The sequence below is a fragment of the Betta splendens genome, chromosome 4, assembly GCF_900634795.4.
Source record: "Betta splendens chromosome 4, fBetSpl5.4, whole genome shotgun sequence".
Classification (NCBI taxonomy): domain Eukaryota; kingdom Metazoa; phylum Chordata; class Actinopteri; order Anabantiformes; family Osphronemidae; genus Betta; species Betta splendens.
Window position 1 is genome coordinate 6,303,038 of NC_040884.2, and position 21,144 is coordinate 6,324,181.

Below are 21,144 nucleotides of genomic sequence, written 5' to 3' on the forward strand. Positions count from 1 at the left end.
ACAGAGTCAATGTAAAAAGTTAGTTATTTGATTATCACACAAACCTCACTGCAGCAAACACACAGGTGTAAACAGGCCTGGCACCAGCGTGCACCCACATACCTGCAGGACAGTCCCACTCCAGGTGAGCGTCTCACTGGCCGCTCACTAAACACCCCAGTCTCTGCTGTCTGGTCGACGCCGGCATTGCGCCCGCCCCGGTCGTTTATCATCCAATCAGCAATGCGCAAAATGCCGGATCGGCGTTTGATTGGCGGGAATGAGTGACGTTTTGTGTCGGTGGCGTGTGGGACACAGCGGCGTGGAGCATCCAGCACAACCTGCTACTGCTAATATTAATGCTAATGCTAATGCTACTAGTACTTTTTAAAGTTTATTTAGCTTTTAGAGCTGACAAATAACAATCACAGCAAACAAACAAACTTCACGTGCGTTAATTACTTTCACATCAGCATTTCACAATTCTTAATACGAATTATTTTGACAAACCATCAAGCTGAAACCTTTGTTTCTACTCACGTGCAGTACACACACAGCACCAGAAGGTGGCAGTAAATGCCAAGGCAGATTAAACCACTCATTCCCAGAGATGGGTTTTTGCTTCCCTTAATTCAAACCAAAGGCGCGTGTTTATAGTCGTATTAAATGCATTTCCTCTGAAGACACGCGTGTTGGTGTGCGACAGGTTTTCCATTGACGTCTGCAGCCGCTGAAGCGCCGCAGTAAAAGCAGGGTGGTGCGTGCAGCTTTTTCAGATTTCATAAATTCAGTTCATCTGCGGAGGAGCAACATCTGACTGAAGCGTGAAGTTGAGAGGAAATGTCACATCCATATTTAGCCCTTTATAATGAGGGAGTCCTATTAATTCTCTCCCAACCTTGTTGGATTCACTTTGATTCAATTAAATCTTTGGCTGCTATGCAAGAGTGTTTATCTTGCATGAAAAAGCACAATGAGCCTGTACCTGTCTGTCTGCTCACTTCTGTCTGTCTTTCACTTTTCCTCCCATTGTGTCTTCCTCTCACTGCACGACGCCCTGCCTTTCTCTGATTTTCCATCTCTTGCTGGTTTTTGATTTCATACAGTTGTGGCTCCGCATCCAGGCTCATATGGAAGTGCATTTTAAATATATGTTCAGTATGTGACTGGTTTAAGGAGGTTAATGAGGGGGGTTCTGTAGAAAAACCCAAAAGGCTGCTAGAACGATGCTGCTTTTTCATAAAAAGCATCTAGACATTTTTATTTTTGCCAACAAAATGGTTTGTGCTCATTTTGCCAACATGTCTTTATTGAATAAACAGAAGATGAGGCCTTTAGCACAACATATTGATTCTCACTTGTTCCTGATTTGTGCATCTTGAGTCTTGTTCCCATTGTTTGAACAACTGTGAAAGACCATTAGAGCAGGGAGACAGCAGCTCAGGGCGTTGTGAGGTTTTCACCTGTGACGAGCCTCGTTTCCGCAGAAATGCATTTCACACAACACCATAACGGACGATATCATGAAACGGGTCCCCTCTCAAGATTTATTGTTTCATCGCTAAAATTGATTTTGAACTGCGGGGACTCAGCTCTCACGCTGTGCGACTGCAGATTCCTCCTAACAAACACCGCAGGACGTATTTCTGATCCCCCGTGACCCTCGTACTGGTCTGGAGCCAGTGGATGAGGGACACTTGAGCCGGCGAGCGGAGCAGACGAGAGGAGGAGCACACGGGGGTCTTGGTGGGATAACGTTTGATGGCTGTGGCGATAATCGTGGGGGCTGGATTCTGGAACGATGACCTCATCCAGTCACCCGCCTCTGGGAGAGCGTGAGCTCATGAGTGTCGTAAAGAAAGAGGCATTTATAGCCCTTTAACAGACGTAGATGGACCTTACCCAGTGTAGCGCACCATCCCATTCAACAGCCGGACTGGGTCCACCAGGACGCGTGTGGGAGGGTGAACGTGAACACAGGGTTTTAATCAGAGTGGGCAGGTCTCAGTGCTTCTGTCGTGATGAAGTGTCTTTGTGTCTAAACTTCACTACTGATCTGTTTTTTTTGCTCATGGGATGATGAGATCCCCCCTTTGTGTCAAACCCTTGTAAGAGGAGGCAGGAAACAGTTAGTTCTCCCCTCAGGCTTCTGATGCAGTTAGGATTTTTTTCAAGGAATCATAGGAAAACCGCAAAACAACTTAACTGGAGCCGAACCGTAACAAATCTCCAGTGATGTCATTCACATGAATAATGCACGTCGATGGAGCACATCCGTGCGTTGCTGTCGCGCTGTAGGATTTTCATGGAAGGAGCGTCTCTTTCTCGTTGCAGCCCGTGTGATGTGCGGATATTTAAATGAGCGAGCGCTCGGCTGCGGAGCGGAGCGGAGTCGCAGCATATTCCGCCGGGAGTGAAGCGCCTCCCCTTTTATCGCTCCGTTGACTTTCTGTCGGCGCCGGAGTCGCTTCTCTTCACTCGCACGTTCGCCGTCTGTCGACGGAGGGACTCCGCGTTTTTTTTTTTTGTGTGTGGCTCCAGCAACGCGCGCGTCGCCTCCTGTGCCCTCGTTTGTCCCGTGGAGGAGAAGGCGCCGGCAGCGGACGCGTTTGTCGCTTCTCTGCGCCGCTTCATTGTCGTCGGCATGAAGAAACGCGGAATAAAGCGTCCAAAGTGGCCGAAGGACTGAAGAGGCTGGTGAGTGAGCCCGTCTCCGCCGCGCAGAGCTCCCTGGGATTTAAACCCAGCGCTTCGTAGGGGCAAAGTTCAGGAAAATGCTCAACTGAATAAAACCCCGTTTAATTTGGAAACTCAACGAATTCATCATCAAATTGCTAAAAAATCAAGTAAATAAAACTTCAATTAATTGAAATCTACCCCAGTTCGCGTCTTTCCGGTTTCATCGGCGTGTTTCGTTGCAGGGGTGTGAAATGTAATTGCAGCCTTCGGGCAAAGTCCAGATGCCAGACGCGTAAAACAAAAGGAGCGCGTAAAAGCCCAGCTGCCGCGCGGCTTCATGTCACTTGAGTGTGCGCGAGGGCACGAGGAGAAAGTTCTCCTGCGCGGATGCTCTGATCGAATGGCGACCTGTGGATTAACATTAGAATTTAGGATTAGAATTAGTTCTAGTCCCCCCAAAATAAACCACATGTACAAACAGAGAACGTGATCTTTACGTTACACTCCCGTTTTAAATCCCCGTGTGTTTCCTGCAGCTTCCTGCTCTTTCTCCCGCGCACCAGCACCGTTGGCAGCAGAGCTGTGATGGCCAAGTGGCTGAAGGACTACCTGAGCTTTGGCAGCAGGAAGGTCCCTCCCCCGCCGCCCACGCCAGACTACACTGAGAGCGAGATCCTCAAAGCCTACCGTCTCCAGAGGGACCTGGACTTTGAGGATCCCTACGAGGACTCGGAGATCCGGTCCAGGGCCGAGTCCGGCGCCTCCGACCCGGCCACGCCGGTCTACGGGTCTCCCATGAAGTCTGCCGGCGTGGACGTGAAGTCCCCGAAGCACAGGCTCATCAAGGTGGAGTCCCAGGAGCTGGGACGCACCAAGATCCTCCTCAGTGCCGTGTCTTTGGAGGACCAGCAGGAGCCCGTAAGAGCTGGACATGCTTTTTCATACCTTTTCTGATGCATGAAGATGAACACATGAATTTGAAGGAGGGATGGAGAGAGAGGCCAATGGGGGAAAACGCACTCACTCGAGCCCCTCTCATCCCATTTCCATCACAGCGACAGATTTATCGACCAGATATTCACAAGCAAGTGACTGATATCGGGTGTTACAGCTAAACATAATTCTTTACATAAATCAGATCTCATGCATCATATAAATCTGCAACTCAAGATGGAGGAAACACTTATTGATGGCTTGAGCGGACCATTGAGTCGGAGGGGGTCACAGTCCCCTGAGTTTATGTCCCTCCATGAATAATAAATAGGGTTTTGTTTTCCAAGCTGAGAGACCCCTGCCTGAGCACATGTTGGGGCCCATATGCAGCACACTGATGTGTCAGGAGCCACGGGGGGCGATAACTTCTGTTGTGGTGCTGCTCCTATCGGGGCCGAGTGCTTCCTGCAGTGAGCCGTGCTGTGGAAAACGTACACAGCTATGGAGGAGGAGGGAAAACTGCAAACAGATGTGGAGCGCACCACTGGAGCGGAGGCAAAGGGTCCTGCAAGGGAACGCTTCCACGTTAGTCCCGCCCCCGTGTGCCGAGTCGCTCGGGTCGAGTGTTTCGCGCTTTTCCATCGCCGTCGACGCCGTCCGCTCGTGGAAAGCGCGACAAGTGTGAAAGTCCTGCAGTGGATTGAAGTAATAATCTGGGCCGACGTCGATAGCTGCCCGTCTCTGCCCCGCGCTCATTAATTTCCCAGGGTTGGTGGGAACGTCTGCACTCTAATTAACATTGCAGATTCCCGCGCATCGACTGATAACCTGTTACAGAATCAACACGGGATTAGGCTGGAATTGGGCGAGGGAGCGTTCAGCCTGTGACGGGGCTCCACAGTGACTTCATTGTCAGGGAGGAAGGAGAATAAGGACAAGAGCACTTTGCCAAAGGGTGTATTTGCTTGTAGGTGTGTGTGTGTGTGTGTGTGTGTGTGTGTGTGTGTGTGTGTGTGTGTGTGTGTGTGTGTGTGTGTGTGTGTGTGTGTGTGTGTGTGTGTGTGTGTGTGTGTGTGGCAGAGACAGACCATATGGCTGCCTTTGTAGCTGTCAGGGTGCCAGCTGACCACTGTTTTCCTCCTGCTTTTGCATAAAGAAACAAATGCTCCCAGCGACCGAGCGAGCAGCTCCCTCTCCGCTCTCTGTGCTCTTTTGCTTCAGCCAAAAAACCGACGGGTCCTTTTGTTGCTTTGAAGCGTTTCCCCGTGTGGCTCCAGAGGCAGACGCTCGTCTCTCCTTCAGTGCTTTAGACTGGGGACGATATTGTGTGGCTTCTATGTATATGTCAGGTGGTATTTCTGCTGTTGACCCCTAAAGGTGGAAGTGTTTTTCCGTAACCAAACGTGTATTTATGCAGCATCTAGTGCGCCGGGCTCGTTTCTGTATCTCGCCATTGATGAGCCATTGTCTGTGCAGCACTCTATCCTTTTTACACAGGTACTGAATATTCACAGACAACATCACGTTCTCGGTTTCATATGAAGCGTGAGCTTTTTCAAAAGGTTTCTGTGGTGGACAATATTAATTGTACTGAAAACTCCGTCATTGCTCAGGTCCTGGGTCTTTTCTTGTGTAGTCGCCGTCCTTCTCAGGCAGGTGTGTCTTCTGTGCTCCAGGTGGTGCCGTCGGCTCCGCTGGCAGGGGACACGGATTATTCAGACCCATTCGACGCTCGCTTGGACCATCGAGCAGAACCAGACCTGGGGCCGATTCCCTGTGAGAACAATGGCTACATGGAACCATATGAGGCCCAGCGGGTCTTAACAGGTCAGTGGACTGTCACACCTCCTCTTGTCTGAGTCGTAGTTTTCCTTCAAGTGCTTTTATTTTGTATTTTCTTTCTCCAGTTTTGACCTCCGACCTCTAGAGAACCAACAATCTAGAACTCCCTCTGTACTACTGTATGAGAGTAAGGCTGCATCCAGCAGAGCTATTTAAACCTCTTACCTGAAGTCAAAGGCACAGTCACGTCCTTTATTGCATTCTGGGCTCTCCAAATTATATCATGAATAAAATATGGACCTGGGTATAAAGTAATTTCCTCATTGATCTATAATCCACCTAGAATCTCTTTGAACAACAATGAGGGGAACGTTGGCTGCCTTTTCCCAAATAACGTTTCGCTCCCCACATCTCCAGGCCTTTGTTGCAACTCGCAGGAGTCATGGCGGCGTTCGCTGATTCCGGTTCAGTTGCTACATTTGTAACTGCCCGCTGTGTTTTCACATGCGCCTTCGTCACAGCCTCACAGAATGTCCCTACGAGAGCCTGTCTAGTTTCCAGCCTCGGACCCCCCCCTCCTCCTCCCCTGTGATTTTTCTCCCACATTATCTAGCTCACATCTATCGTTTTCCATTTGTCTCTCTCCCTGTAACATCTCTGTCGGCCCCTTTCCCCCTGTGCTCTCCCTGGACTGTCTCAGTCGTTTAGCGTAAAAGCCCGCTCCCCCCTCTTCCTCCATTTCTCTGTCTCTCTTCATCTGAAGGGCTCTCCGGGGCCCTGAGGAAAGCCGGGCTGCTTCTGTGATCTGTCCTTTAGTGAATTTAATGTCCTCTCCTCTCTCTCAGTGGTCACTTGTGTAGTTTTTTTTAAATGACGTTCATATTCTCAATTCTAATTGAAGAGAGCTGCTTTTCCCCTGTCCATCTTTTCTTGCTGCTGTTGGATTAAACCGTCGCAGAGACTGGATTCCCAGCGGCGACGGCGGCGGCTTTGACAAAGCGCTGTCGCAGCTCCTTCACGTTGAATCACGGCTGTCACTCAAGCGCTGTCTGTCTGCCCGCTCCTCGGCCTGTTTCTGCTCATTATGAACCACAGCAGAGCATCAAAGGCAGATGTGGGATGTGAATAGCAAGTACCTCCCGCAACGACTCCCCTAAAGACACCTGTGTGCTTATTAGTCGCCTTTAAGACTTAAACCTCTCACATTCGTATAAGTCACCGTTCTGTTGTGTCTCTGTCATAAGTTTAGTGTTTTTCTTTGCTCCGTGCCCGTTTTCATCTCTCTGCCTTCATCATCTCCATCTCCCAGCTGCCGCTGACACCGTGGGTTCCCAGCGCAGGTAGAGCAGCATTCAGCCCCGCTGTGCTTCTGTCTCAGTGACTTAGCATCAAGCGCTGACAGACCTTCCCACCCCTCCTTCCTCTCGCGTCCTCGTCTCCCGCCCTCCCCGTTTGTTTCCCTTTTCTTCTTCTCTGCGTTTTCCTCCACCCGCCACATCCTCGCCTCCTCTCTCCTTCCTCCCATGGCGTGCTCCTGCTCCGTATCCATTTTCCCTCCGCCCTCCCGTTGTAACCTCAGGGCCTATCCCCAGGGCTTCCACTCGGTCGCCATGGTGACTTGAGGCCTGCCCAATAGAAGGGTCTTGTCATTTGAAGGTTAAAGTTTTCCTCTGCCTTTCACCAGTGAACCCATTGATTTAGTAGTGTCCCCTTCTCTTGTACACGCCTCTGCTGTGCAAGGCCGCTGCCTGTGGGCACAAAAGATATCTGCTGCTTAATTATTCTCCCATTTCTCCCTTTCAGCGCTACCTGGGTTTTTCATTCCCAGCAGAGGTCAACTTATGAAAGCACAACCGCTGATTGCTGCTGCGTAGACGCTCCTATTGACTTATTCCGAAATCAGATTTCCTCTTTTGCTTTGTGTCAGTAATTTTAAATCCCTTTATCTCATGGTCATATCTGACTTCTCGTCAGAGCTGCAGCTCCTGAGAAGCATTTCCCAGTAAAAACCATGAGGAGCGTGATGAATATGTTAACGGGAAAACATGGATGTCTTGGGCTCTGTTAGATTGCGACTATCCTGGGATTCAGGATGGATGAGAGGGAGGGGGAGTGTTGATTGCCTACCTCTTTGCTACTCAGCATCTAGATCGAGGCTTCATTAAGCCTCCTCATATGAAAATCTGAGCCCGCAGAAAGCTGTGCAAACATCATTTGTCTCTGTACTTTTATTCTAGTCATGTCAGAGCTCAACAGGTTTTTGATTTACTTTTTTAGGGCAGAATAACATCATCGGTGTCTTTAAGGAAACCTCACTTTTACTGGCTAAAATAATTTATTTGCAATAATTGAATAAAGCTTGGAGCTGAGGTTTGATTTTCTTTTGTGTGTGTGCGTGTGCGTGTGCATGTGTATTTGGTTTAATAGAGCTGCAGCGTGGCCCAGGAGGAGGACGGGTGCGGGGCGGGGTGCAGCTCTACGACACCCCCTACGAAGGCAAGCGAGGGCAGCGCCTGGGCCTGATGTACGGAGAGCTTCAGGATGAGGGCAAGGAGAGCGGCAGGCTGCCTCAGGATGACGAAAGGCCCGCTGATGAGTATGACCAACCCTGGGAATGGAAAAAGGACCACATCTCCAAAGCATTTGCAGGTAAACCAAAAAGCAATCTTTATACCTTTTTATAGCATGTTGAGACAACCATCAACTCAACCCCCGGTTTAAAGCTCCTTGTTCTGGCAATCTTCCACTACACTGCAGTGTCTTTAGGCTAAACAGAGCATCGCTTTCACCTACTGTGAGTGTGGGTGCCAAGCGCAAACCACACGGTATCGAACAAAATGTGCTCTTCTAAAGGGAATCTAGAATTTCTGGAAATGGTGAAGACTCAAGTGAAAAAGACAGGTAGAAAGGTCAAAGCTCTCCCAGGAGCACAGCGAGATCCCTGCTGCTAATACTACATGGTAAAATACTCATCTAACGGCCCTGACCTTTAATGCAGTGTCCTCCCTCCACCCCGACCGTGTGAGCTCAAGTGACACGTCTTACTGTCGCTGCTAGTTCACTGAAACACCTTCGGGTTGCTATTGATTTCTTGCTGTCAGGACTATGACGGAGCGCAGTCACAACAACCTCTGAGATGATCATTAGGGCTGACAGAATGTCTGCGTATGTATTTGCATGGGAGAGGTACAGTACGACGTGTGAAACCCGGGTTAGCGACTCAAAAACTCATCTGTCATGTTTAACGTCATAGTCTGCTTGAAAATAATTGGCACTGTGCGTGGTTATTATTATATTTAAAGTAGTTCCGACAGTGCATGCCGCATGTTTTCCCATTCCGTCTACTGGATATAATTAGAGGCAGAGAGACAAATGAAAGTAAAAGAGCAGCAGAACTGGACTGATAGGTCATTTAGCAGTGGATCAATGCAACGCGTGCTAGGCCAAGTTGGCTTAATAGAGCTGCATCTCCGAACCACCAAGGTCAAGGTGATGACATAATAAATCAGCCCGGCCTCGTGTGCGCTCGCTCCCCTGCGTTCACCCCCCCTCCAGCCCTGACACCCCCCGCCTCACCCTCTCCCCAGTTAATTACATGCCCACGTGTGCGTAACTGATCCAGTGTTAATAAGAGAGTCGTGGTCAGTGCACCATTGTCTGAAGACGCGCACACATCCATTCGCGCCGTGTTCGCGCTCAAATCACATTAAGGAGGAGAGCAGCATAATGTATTAGAGCGCGGGTATGAATTAAAGACGAGCCGCATGACGGTTAATGTAAAAGCCGGTGTCACCTCTCACCCGCCCGTCGCTTATTCTGGCTTTATCTTTGTTTCCCTTGCTCTGCTGGTTTTCCTCTTTGTGCCACATGCAGCGTGCGCTAAAGGAAAACGCTTTTGTGGCCGGAGTTGCGCGTCCTCCTGTTTTTTTCCATTCGGAGTCGGCACTCGGAGCTGGCGCTGTCTGTCAGACAGACCCAAGCACCGAAGTGTAAACACGCAAACAGTATTTTCCATTCGCACATTTAATCCATATTCCCCAAGCCCTCGCGGCGTTGCTAGGCACAGGCCACATGTGAGGGGAGGGGGGAGATGGGGGAGACAAGGCTGATGCGGGGAAAGATGGATAAGACAAGGAAGGGGTGAGGAGGAGGTTCAGAGAAAGGAGAGCGGATAGAGAGGCTGAGGCCAAATGAAAACCCTCAAGGTTACGCTACGTTCAGCGGCAGCTCGGTGGATGCTTGCGGACGCCCGGCGCTGCGGGAGGGGAGGGGGACGGGCAGAATTAATGGTCGGGGGGCTGTGGCGAGGTGAGGCGAACGGGGGAGGAGGGGGGCGTCGGGCCGTTGTGGCAGGGTGCAATCAGTCATCCGCTGACGCAGGCACAGCCTCACACATGCACACACCAGCGCCGCAGCCGTGACAGCCCCCCCACCCCCCACCCGTGGATGTGACACACTCGCTCAGATAACCCGCTGCGGGGTGGGCGTTGCATCGTCACCTGCACGTGCACACATGTGGAGTCTGATCTGCAGTAGGTTTCCGCATCTGATTATCACTAGGCACCTGGTTCAAGGGTGAGAAGAGGTCGGGTGTTGGCACCAATGAGCATGAGGGCGTTGGGGGGGGGGGTGCAGGGGATCCCTGTTGGATTGTATGTGGATTTGCATGCATTGACTCCCCACGAGCACCGATTTGCTTGCTGCTGCCTGCTCACGTACACAAAGCGTGGGTGGATTTTGGGTCCCGTGGCTTTTTCTCTCATGGAGGCGGATCCACTCGGGTCCACTGCGTGAAGTGCCAAAGGGCTCGGTCGCGACAGACCTCTCTGTGCCGGCTGGCTTTTAATTACAACTTTGAAAGCTGTCACTAGTCACCGCCATCAGCTCAAATTACAATAGTCATTAATTCCTAGAGGTCAGTAGAGCGTCCGGTAGTGAGAGATTGGCCCTGAAGCCATTCGGCACCTATTAGGGAGCTAATGAAAGGCGCCATCTCATTAGCTCTGTGATGGGCGCACCTAACAAAGCGCTGAATGAGCGTGTCAGCGTGTTGAATGTTTTTAAGTTTTACAGTGCGCCTCGCGATGACGGTAATGACGGGGGGGCGGGCGAGTGGGCACGATTAGAAACCCGCAAACCCACTGGAAGCGCGTGAATGAATAACGTGCTAATGCTTTGTTACGCTGCCATTGAGCAAAGCGCTTATTTGCCACTTGTACCAGTGCAGCTGCTCATTGAGAACAGCAAAAGCTGCACAGAAGAGCCCCTCCATATAAATGTGTGCAGCCAATATCCTTTCATGTTGACTGAGATTCACGGTTTCTGATTACGAGCGTCATCAAAATATGCAACGGTTTTGCTGTTTCGCCTTAGCGACTTTAGCCTGAATGTTAGCATGCTAAATGAAGAGCATGGCTCCCCGTGTGGTTAACATGTCTGCAGAGTTCTTTAATCAATCATCAAGTAAGATATTAAACTGGGGAATGAAGATTAATATTATGAGCGGGGGGAAAGTATCCAGAGCAAAAGCTCCGCATACTTTCCAGACTCCTTGACAGATGTTCGGCGTCTGTTTGTGCCGCGCGTCTGCACACATGCGCTCAGACAGGACTGTACAAGGTTTCCTGGCCCATTCTATTGTGTGTATGTCACGGTAGGAGGCTGTGTGTGTGTGTGTGTGTGTGTGTGTGTGTGTGTGCGTGTGTGCGTGTGTGCGTGTGTGCGTGTGTGCGTGTGTGCGTGCGTGCGTGCGTGCGTGCGTGCGTGTGTCTGGATGTTTTTATGTGAGGAAAAGGTAATAGCATTTCCATTTCTAGTGCGATGCTGCTGCCATCGATTGCTCGAAGCAGACCCAGGGGGCGTCTGACCAGCTCTTCATCAATTTACTGGCACAGTGGAAAGACTCTTGTCTAGTGCGCACACACGCACTTGTCACTCCCGCTCTCTCTTCCCGCTGTCACCTTTCCTTGTCTTGGCCCTTCCCTCCTCCCCGTCCCTTGCTGCTTTGCTTTCTTCCTCACTCTGAACCTTCCCTGACATAAATGAAAAGCCCAAGTCCATCGCGATTACCTCTCGCCGACAAATAGGAGAGAGGGAGTGGGTGTGGAAGTGGAGTAGGGCAATTGAGAAAAGGAGAAAGGGAATATGGGAAGCTAGATAATGCCCCACTTAGAGGGAGAGAGGTGAAAGAGTGGAGAGGAAGAAAGAGCTCATACAAAGAGAAAGACGGGCAGAGCAGCGTGAGGCCACGAGGGGATGGATGTAATGAATGTCTGAAAAATGGATACGGAGTAAAGATCGTCAGTGTGTGCTTTAAAGATTAAAACCAAGGAGACGTGGATCCTGGTATGAAAGAGGAACTGGGGCTAATGCATGTTTTTCTGCAGCAGCATAATGGCATCAGGTGTTAATTGTCTGGCCTTATGGGGCCGTTTGGCCCAGCAGAACGTCTTTGTGCGCCGACAGGAAGCTGCTCGAACAACAGATGTCTTCATTAATGGACCTAATGAAGCTGAGCCGTTGCCTTTGTCTGCTCCTCCCGTTATGAGGACACCGAAAACAGCTGGCGGGGTTTGAAACATCAACCACCCAAGGCAGCGTGCGTCCTGGGCGACACGGAACATCTAGCGTTTGTCAAGTTATTGTTGTCAATCATCAATTGTTGTCAGGCAGTTGAAGGTTTACGGGTTTCAGGTACTGATAATAAATATATATCATGAGGAGTGATGAGAGTGTGTGTGTCAGGATAGATCCACAGGTTTCCATCCAAATGAATGGGAGCCAGATGTCCCCTTTTAGTCGGTGAGTAGTGTGTGTGTGTGTGTGTGTGTGTGTGTGTGTGTGTGTGTGTGTGTGTGTGTGTGTGTGTGTGTGTGTGTGTGTGTGTGTGTGTGTGTGTGTGTGTGTGTGTGTGTGTGTGTGTGTGTGTGTGTGTAAATTGTTGAAACCATATAAATGTGTGTCTCAGTTATTGTTTTGTTAGACAAGGAAGTTAAGGAAATAAGATAGTTGATGCTTTACTTTTTGTTCCGAGGGTAAACAATCAGCCAAACACACAGAGGGGGCGTTAATAGACGTTTCCTCGAGCCACCGGAGCCTGACCACCGGAGCTCATCTCGTGCTCCGTAATAAATAGCTTTGGTCGTCTCCATTCTGGCCGCGTGTTCCTCATTCGCGCCGCCGTCTCTCCTTCGCATGCAGCGCCTTCAGGTGTGAAACGCGGCGGCGAGTGTGTGTGTGTGTTTGTGGACCTGTGTGATTGCGTGCATGTCCCCCATTGATAGGTGCCAGGCCACACTTTCATCCTGGCTTCGGCGGAGGTGCGGTCCGCTCCAGATGGGACCATTGTACTGCGCCATGCATCAATAATTTACAGAGAGCCGGAGAAAGTAGTGGAGTGTGTCTGCCTACTCAATAATTAACCAGGGAGTGAGAGAGGCTTGTATGTACAGCCTGGGTGTCTCCTCGAGTGCCTGTTCAAATGTCCTTTGATGTCACGGGCCTGGGGGGGTCTTTGGATTTGTCGGCTCATTAGGATGTCATCGCTCCTTTCCTTTTTTATTTGTTTTCCATATTGAGCAGCGGCTGAAAGTGCGGCGTGACTGTGTGTGGGCTCTTGCTCGCTCGCCCGCCCGCCGCGGTGGAGGCTAATGATCTATTTCCAGGTTGGTCCAACGGCGCACCTTCTGCTGCAGGTAGCACAAGGAGCGAGGCATTATTCTCCCCGGCGCTGCGTCGCACACGAAGGGCACATTTAGCGCTCAAAGGCTGTGGATTTGTTCGGATGACGATAAATAATGCATGGAGTTACTTGTCGTGTTTCATCTGCTCAGCTTTGCTTTGGTTCGTCCTCCGATGGCAAATTGCTGTGAAGAAGTAGACTTGACCACATGTCTCACCCACTGTACGCGCCCCCCCTCCTCCCCCCGCCTCCCTGTCCTCCACCTTTCTCCCACTTCTCACGTCTCCCCCTCACATTAAAATCTTACACCTAACTTCCGTCTGGCTTCGTAATCGTCACCTCGTCTCTCACACGTCTTCATTGTGGTTAACTGTTTAAAGCCATCTGCTGTTTTTTCTCTCACTCCTCTTTTTTTTCCTCTTGCCTCCTCTCCGCTCCGCCCGCGTGTTAGAGATGAGGGAGTTGTCGGAGTTGCCCTGGCCCGCCCCGGTGGGTCAGCTGGAGGAGGAGCCCCCCGTCAGAGAGCAAGGTGACCTGTGACCCTCAACGCCGCCTACACACACGAAGTCATCGTCACCTTCTTTAGCCCAGCTCTGCATCTGCTCCACCTGTCCCCCCCTCCGCTCCCTGTGGACCTCATCTGCACTGCCTGCATCTGTCCCTGCTTGTTGCAGTCATTAGGGTTCTGGGCTTAAAGCTTTCACTTCTTTCCACATTAGCAGCCATGCATGAAAAGTACTCTGTGAATTAGCATGTCTGCGTTGATCGTGTCGGGGTACTTAGCAGTGCTACGGTGCACCTAATGTTTAATTACAAGTTTTCTAGATTTAAATCAGGAGTAGATGGGGTGAATAACACTTAGTTTGTTGGTGTAATTTGCTGTAAAATAGAATTAGTACAGTCAGTATAAAGTAGTGAGACAGCGGAGACGCCAAGTGCTTGAATTTGCCCTGAGCTGTGATGATGACTGTGACCCTGATCATTGTGTTTGCTGTGTCGTCTGCTGTCCTCTAGTGAGACAGGTCTCTGCTGCCTGCGTGGGTTTGCAATAGCCGGATGTCGGATGTTTAACCAACTCTGGCCGCGAGGTTTAATCCCCTCTGATCGTGCCGCTGTCCAAATAACACCCCCCCCCCCTTTTTTTTCTGTCCCCCGTCTGCCAACAGTGCAGTTTGATGCCGCAGAGTGGGATCGCTCCTCGCCCCCCGCCGAGCGGCTGCACCCTGTGGGGCCCAGGTCCAGCCCGTTGGCGGGCGGGATGAAGTTCCGAATGCCGCAGGAGAACCTGGCCGCGGTGGGAGAGAGGGTGGACCCGACTCTGCCTCTGGAGAAGCAGGTGTACGTAGCGCACGCCGAGAGCAACACAGTCAGGGCTTAATCAGGTGAAGGCCATGCTTTGGCGTTCAGTGGCCTTGATGGGCGATGACACGCTGGTCAGTTATTTAATTACCTCAAATATAATAAAGTGTAAAGTGGTTATGCTGTCGTGGCGTCAGCTGACATCACACTATACGATTAATTATGTGCATATTCTGAAGTTCTTTGGCAACTTTTTAGCAACATCCACATGCTGTGCGCACGTATTTGTTCTATATTTTAGGAAAATAAGTTGGAATGTTTGTGGGAAGCTGTAGTTGTACATTCCATCCATAAATTAAGTCAAATAGCCAATTTATGGCCCCACTTTGATCTATTACGGGCGCGGACACATTAAAACGAAAGCGTTATGTGTTTCGCCTAAGCAGCGCTCATCAGAGCTTGCAGAAAAGCGAAAGGTTAGAATGAGAACTAATTAAGTCAGAACATTAAAAACACACATTCACTCTGGTCTTGTAATTTCAGACATCATTGGTGTAATTTATGTGGCGTTCCTGCACAAACACAGGGCAGTTTTCCTAATGAAATCCAAGCATGACACCTCTTAAGCACACATGCACAAATGCTACACACACGCACAAATTGACTGGAGGATGTTAGTTGATTGTTAAGCCCCATTAGCATCTGATGATCACTTAAGGGCTGTTGTGATCTGAGGTTTCCCCACACTCGTTTTAAACAGAGAAACCGAATCAGTGTCAAGCTGGAGCGTTTAGGGAATGAGTCACGATAAATAATGAAAACATCCCAGTTAAGACCTCGAACTATTTTGCAGTTTGCTAGAACTACTTCTTGAAATACTTCCTTAAGCTCTACTAGTAGTAATAAATTAGGGACTTTTTTTCTTTTATTTTCACTCTGAGACTGACATTTTTTATTTTGAGCATAATATTCCCACAGTGAACAGCTCTTGGTTGAATGATCATAAAATTTATCATCCCTTCAGAAAGAATAGTCACTTTTTTTCTTTATAACTTATGATAGAAAATCATAGATTTATGTTCTTCCAACATAATTAACAGATGTTCAGCCTCTAATGCGGTCACATTAAACCTGCCAACCATCTGCAGGTTTGAAGTGTTAGTGTTAGTCCGTTAGCATACTAATGTTAGCATACTAATGTTAGTATACTAATGTTAGCATACTAATGTTAGCATTTAGCCCAAAGCATGACTATAAATTATTAGTGCTGCCTGTGGAAACTCTTTTGTGATTTTCCCAGCGGTACTGTTCATATGCAGACTTTCTACAACTTTTTTTCTGGAGTTCATCATCATCATCATCATGGAGTTCATCCTGCTGCATTATAAATGAGGGAGTTCAAATGTGTAGCACAATGTTTGTGAAGCCTCCTGTCATCCAAGGTTTCTGTGTTTTTCAGTTTGTGAAAATGATGATCACAGACTCCAGACAAACGTGTTTAAACAACGGATGTCGTTCCATCAGCATAATTACTTATTAGCAGTGAGCAAACAACACGTTTGCACACTGAGATGCAATTATTTGCTAATATACTTGCACAAGTTATACACACATGCAAACTCTGTTTCTTTATTTGTTTGCGGCTCATTTCAGCCGACACAGACTCGTGAGATGTGTTTGTTTTCCCTGACAGTCGACTGACGGCCTGCGAGTTTTTAATTGGATTGCGATGAGTTGAAGGAGCATCAGTGTATTCGATGAGCGCTCCAGACCACTCTTGTTGATTTGACTGTGAATATTGCAGTCCACTTCCACAGAGCGTGGAACTGTCTGTGGAAGTTGGAGTTGCACTTCCCGTCAACGCTTGGTCTAACTGTTTGTTTGTCCTCCTTCTGCCAGATGGTACCACGGATCTCTTTCTCGCTCTGAGGCCGAGTCCTTGCTAACATTGTGCAAAGAGTGCAGCTACCTGGTGAGGAACAGCCAGACCAGCCGCTCCGACTACTCCCTGTCCCTGCGGTAAGAGATCCGCGCACAGGCGCTGACTGCGCTGCTGCCACCAGGCATCACTGTTGGAGGTTCACACACTTCTGAGGAGTGTGTGTGAATCCACCTGAGCCTCCAGTCTCATATTGCAGTCTCCCACACCCCTCCATCTGTGCCCCGCTCCCTCCCCTCCACCATCACCTCCACTTAAAATTACTGCCACGCTGGTTCCCCGTGCTCATTTGCAGATCACAATACTGCTTATCTGGTCAAATCGCTCCCTTGTAATTATTAACATCATCCATTGTATTGGCCTCAGACCGCTCTCCCATCACCCCTCTGTCCTCCACTCACTCTTGGTCCTTCTCTGTCGTTCTCCTCCTTGGCCCCAGCGGACCTTCTAAGTGGTAATCAGGCAGGTAGAGCACACTTCAGCGCACCCATCATCCTCCTCGTAATCACTAATGAATATGAATTACCTTCTGTGGGCCACACAAGGAGGAGACGGGGAGGGGAGGGGGGGGCTGTGTAGCGTCGCCGTGTTGTGCTGACAAACACGCTCGTGCATTACTCATTTATATGAGCAGAGCGGCTCTGACACACGCACGCACACATTTTTAAAGCGCCAAGGTCACTGCTGACAGCGGCTCCAGAACCGCTGAGAGTTTGTGAAAGTACCGAGTGGATCAACCTTCCAGTTGGTAACAAACAGGAAGTGGCTGTCATTAAAAGAGCGCAAACGATCTGAAAGGAATCCTATCAGACCATGAGATCTAATCAATACACAAAGGCCCAAGAAATGTCAGATATAAGGTCTCAACCTTGATGTGTGTCTGGACATTCGGACCCAGTTATTAGTATATTAGTATCACAGATGGCAGCGTTAGGCTGCCTGTGTTCCATCAGCCCATATCAGTTAGCTCTGTCAAACAATGGGGCATCCGTTTGTTTTCATCACTAGTGTTATCAGAAGGTGAACCACACCTACAGTATTTTAAGATTACTGTAAGAGGAACAATGGAAGGAATGACAAAGGTTCCTAAACACAGGCCAAACGAAGAGCGCCTGCAAAGTGAGTCAGTGCAGAAACAGAAAGCGTGCCAGATTTAACCCAACATGAATATTTATGAGAGAAGGTTCTGACGCCAGACGGATGTACCATGGGAAACAAAAAGCACCCAAACCAAAAAAGAACCACGGAAGAAGACGAGGTTTGGAAGGTGGGACCGTGATGGTGTGACGGTCACACAGTGTCTTTGGTTTCTCTCCGTTTGGCTGAACAGGACAATGACAGTTACTCTGACCAGCGTCAGGCCGCGTCTTTCCCTCTGCTTCTATAATTAGACAGACATCGCCGCTGGCTGGCTGCTTCTTAAAGGGAGAGTCTGCTGCTTTAAAGGCCGTGGGCTGTGTGGTTCTCTCCACTCAGACCCCTTCAGTCTTTCCCACCATGTGCTATTACACCACCGTTCATCCATCAATGTGCCTTCGTGCCTCATTTGTGACGGGACGTTAAATCTTGGTTGGAGTCGTGTCCTCAAAGGAAGAGGAAGTGAACATAAATCCACGCTGTCGTTTCCACCGCTTCATTATGTGGCAAAATGTTTTGAAGGCTGCGTGATGTTTTATGTGGCCCACATTCCATGTCATCCCACTTTTCATCATCACACTCCCTCTGTCCCCGTTTATTTTTCCTTATCGCTACATTTGTGCCTTTTGTTCCCGTAGAAGCTGCCAAGGATTCATGCACATGAAGTTCACCCAGTATAAAGACGGCAAGTACGTGCTGGGACAGAACAGCCCTCCGTTTGACACCATCCCAGAGGTGATACACTTCTACACCACACACAAGCTCCCGATCCGAGGCGCCGAACACTTGTCCCTGCTGTTTCCCGTTCTGGTGCAGACGCTCTGACCTGGACGCCCCCCCAGGACCTTCTATTAATAGCGACTGGACTCACTTTTGATGCTGTCTCTCCGGTTGAGTGCTACCGCTTTTGTTCTTGGATCAGACTGTGTTTGAGGATTCAGACCCCCCCCACGTACAGTACAGTACCACCACATCTGCGCCAAGTGTCTCTGATGTCTGGAGGGAAAATTGGACCTCTGCCGCGACTCCTCTCTCTGATTGTCGTGCTTAAGCGAGTGGACAGACTTCAGGACACATAAAACTGTCCCTTTGCTATTTAAGCTTCTGCGCAGACGACTGGGTTGAAACGACTGCTCGCCACAAAAACGCCACCTCATCATAACCAACCAAATGTTGCTGTTGTTACAACCTTGCAGGTTTTAATTTGTCAAGTTTCTTTCTTCTCAGCACCATTTAATTAAATGAATTTACCTGCGCTAAGCTCGTTAAAGCCCTTCGGTGAATGCCGAGAAGCAATAAGGTTCATCATCAGCAGCAGCAGCAGCGAGAGCTCACACGCTTTTCTGCACAGCCACCGCCTTCGTCGACTCTGCTCTGTTCCGTCATGCTGCTGTATCTTAAGGTTCTGCTTGACACTTCGCCGTGTTACTTGTTGATTGTTCGTCGTAGCCACGGAGAAGCTCTGCTGTATTGGTACTTGTGTTGACCTCGCTGGCCTGTGTCTCTTGTCGGTTGCATTTGGTTGACAATGCTGGTTTTGATTAAATAACAAATAAAACAGATCACTGTCCCTGTTGTCATACTTGGATATGAAGACAAAATACTTTATACTTTATTATCATTTCTCTGTATATAATCGCAGATCTTCGGTTGGTATGCTGCTTGGTTGAGTTGCCATCTGGAAGCGTCTCTGCTGCTTGGAGGCAGCGCTGTGTGGTAAAAAACGATTTCAGGCGAAAGTCAACTCCCACTACACATTATGACAACTGCTATTGACTGAATCCTTTATTTGTAGGAGATAATATTATATGAAACATTTAAATGTTGTCATCTGTTTGCTTGAATTTATTTGAATTATATTATTATTAAATGAAACCCACAATTTAATAACGTAAAGGGGAAAAAAATGGTAAACTGCTCAAAAGCTGTGACCACATAAGCTGTGAGTGACACCATTGGCCTCATGGGGTCACATGCATAAAGGTAGAAAACTATGAAAGATAAAAATAATCAAATTACAAAACAATTTAATTCAATAAACTTATTTGCAGCCCAGAAAGAAGAAAAAGAGACACAAAGGACTGGGCCAGATCGCGTGCTTCTCATACCCAAACACACGCATTTGCTCTCCATCCATTAACAGCAGGGATGGGAGGGAGAGGGTGAGGACTGAAGGGGGAGGTGTGACTGAGGAGGGGTGAGGCAGCCCTCATTATTTGGGCTGCGCTGCAGTGAAAAGCACTGGGATTGCTTTCATTACTGAGCCAAATGAAATAGCTGAGGCTGATTACCCGTGTGACAGAGAGAGGAGACGAGCTGGATCTCCCTCTATTGGGGAGAAAGAGAGAGGCGGGGGGGGGGACGGAGGGGACAGGAGGGAGACGTTGTCTGGCTGTACTTCCCCAACAAGAATTCAAACAAGTCTGTGTGTGTGTGTGTGTGTGGGGGGGGGGGGGGGGGGGGGGGGGGGGCTGTTTGTGACTCTAGAGCTACATGTAAGAGGGGGGGCTGCATAGTCCCATATTCCTATACGGCTCCCCAGGGAGGGATGTGAATAATAACAGTGGCAGTGCAGCATGTAAGAATCAAATAGATATCAAGCAACCATCTCTCTGCTTTTGTGTAGCTTCTGCCTTCCTTTGTTCCCTCTGCTGATTTCTACTCGACTGGAGGATTATTATTAATTAGCGCTTGGTGCAGACTGGAACGGAACGTAAGGACAGTCTGGTCAGCAGTAACACTGGTGGGTGTAAATTGTCAAGTGTTTGTGCACCTGTGCTCCGCTGCGTGTGTGTGTGTGCGTGCGTGTGCAGCTGCCGTGTCAGAATCTGAATGTGTATAATGTCAAATCTGGGGGTGTGTGAACGATTATGGGCTGACAGCAGCTGTTAATCCGTCAGACAGGCTTGGAGGAATGAACACCTGTGATCAACACAGGGCCAGAGAGCGTATCTGGAAGCCTTAGGATGCTAATCGCGATGCAGACTCGTGGAAATGAAGGTAAAAAAAGCTCCTTTTCATGTCTCACAGGTGACATAAATATTAAATGACTGAACATTTTAGCTCTTTTGGTCACAGTCAGGGATGATGTTACCATAAGTTCTAAGACATTTATTTTCTTGTTAGTGTTTAGCTAGATTTGATTTAATTATGCAATCAACCATTAATTAAATCAATATGCATATGTTCATGGTTACAAATTTTATCTTTATTTAATTTAAATGACCTGCTGCCTATTTAGACTGGAGCATTAAGATCAATATTGAGACGTCCACAGCCTTATTTCTAATTTTAATATGAGATATACATTTAAAGTGGCATGCCAAGACACAGGCCTCCAGGCGTGTGACACAAATGGACTCAACCAGCTGTGCGCACACACACACACACACACACACACACACACACACACACACACACACACACACTCACTCAGAGTGGACATGTCCAACGACACGTCCAACGTCTTCCCCGTTTCTTATCCCCTGGTCCAGACATTCTAATCCCTACAGTTGTGGCAGACAGGCATGGAGGAGAAAGACTGGGGGTCAGCGTGAGCAGGTGTGTGCACGCTGCCAGAAGACTGCAATCAGAGAAGGTTCGGGCTTTAAGCAGCTGCTGTTTCGGGGGATTTTTCGGAGAGAGGGGGATATTTGTGGGTTGGAGGCTGGAAAAGATCGTGTGTGTGTGTGTGTGTGTGTGTGTGTGTGTGTGT

At 49.0% G+C, this 21,144-nt stretch overlaps 1 protein-coding gene across 2 annotated transcripts; it reads left to right on the forward strand.

The window, feature by feature from the left end:
• Positions 1 to 1,977: 1,977 nt before the first annotated feature.
• shdb (Src homology 2 domain containing transforming protein D, b) lies at positions 1,978 to 18,991 on the forward strand. Of its 2 annotated transcripts, XM_029147290.3 has the most exons (8): positions 1,978 to 2,676; positions 3,195 to 3,576; positions 5,268 to 5,418; positions 7,801 to 8,022; positions 13,506 to 13,583; positions 14,221 to 14,392; positions 16,253 to 16,372; positions 18,068 to 18,991. In XM_029147290.3, exons 2-8 carry the CDS (start codon positions 3,244 to 3,246, stop codon positions 18,252 to 18,254), a joined length of 1,263 nt encoding a protein of 420 aa, XP_029003123.1. In that variant the 5' UTR covers positions 1,978 to 2,676; positions 3,195 to 3,243; the 3' UTR covers positions 18,255 to 18,991. The 2 variants fall into 2 exon arrangements, with proteins under 2 accessions (XP_029003123.1, XP_029003124.1); XM_029147291.3 differs by lacking the exon at positions 13,506 to 13,583.
• Positions 18,992 to 21,144: the final 2,153 nt, after the last annotated feature.

What these genes read in the sequence shown, in the direction of transcription:
- shdb (XM_029147290.3), top strand. Translation starts at nt 3,244, where the DNA reads ATGGCCAAGTGGCTGAAGGACTACCTGAGCTTTGGCAGCAGGAAGGTC. An exon ending in GGCCCAGCGGGTCTTAACAG is followed by an intron (nt 5,419 to 7,800) that starts GTCAGTGGACTG and finishes TTGGTTTAATAG; the next exon opens with AGCTGCAGCGTGGCCCAGGA. An exon ending in CTGCCTCTGGAGAAGCAGGT is followed by an intron (nt 14,393 to 16,252) that starts GTACGTAGCGCA and finishes TCCTTCTGCCAG; the next exon opens with ATGGTACCACGGATCTCTTT.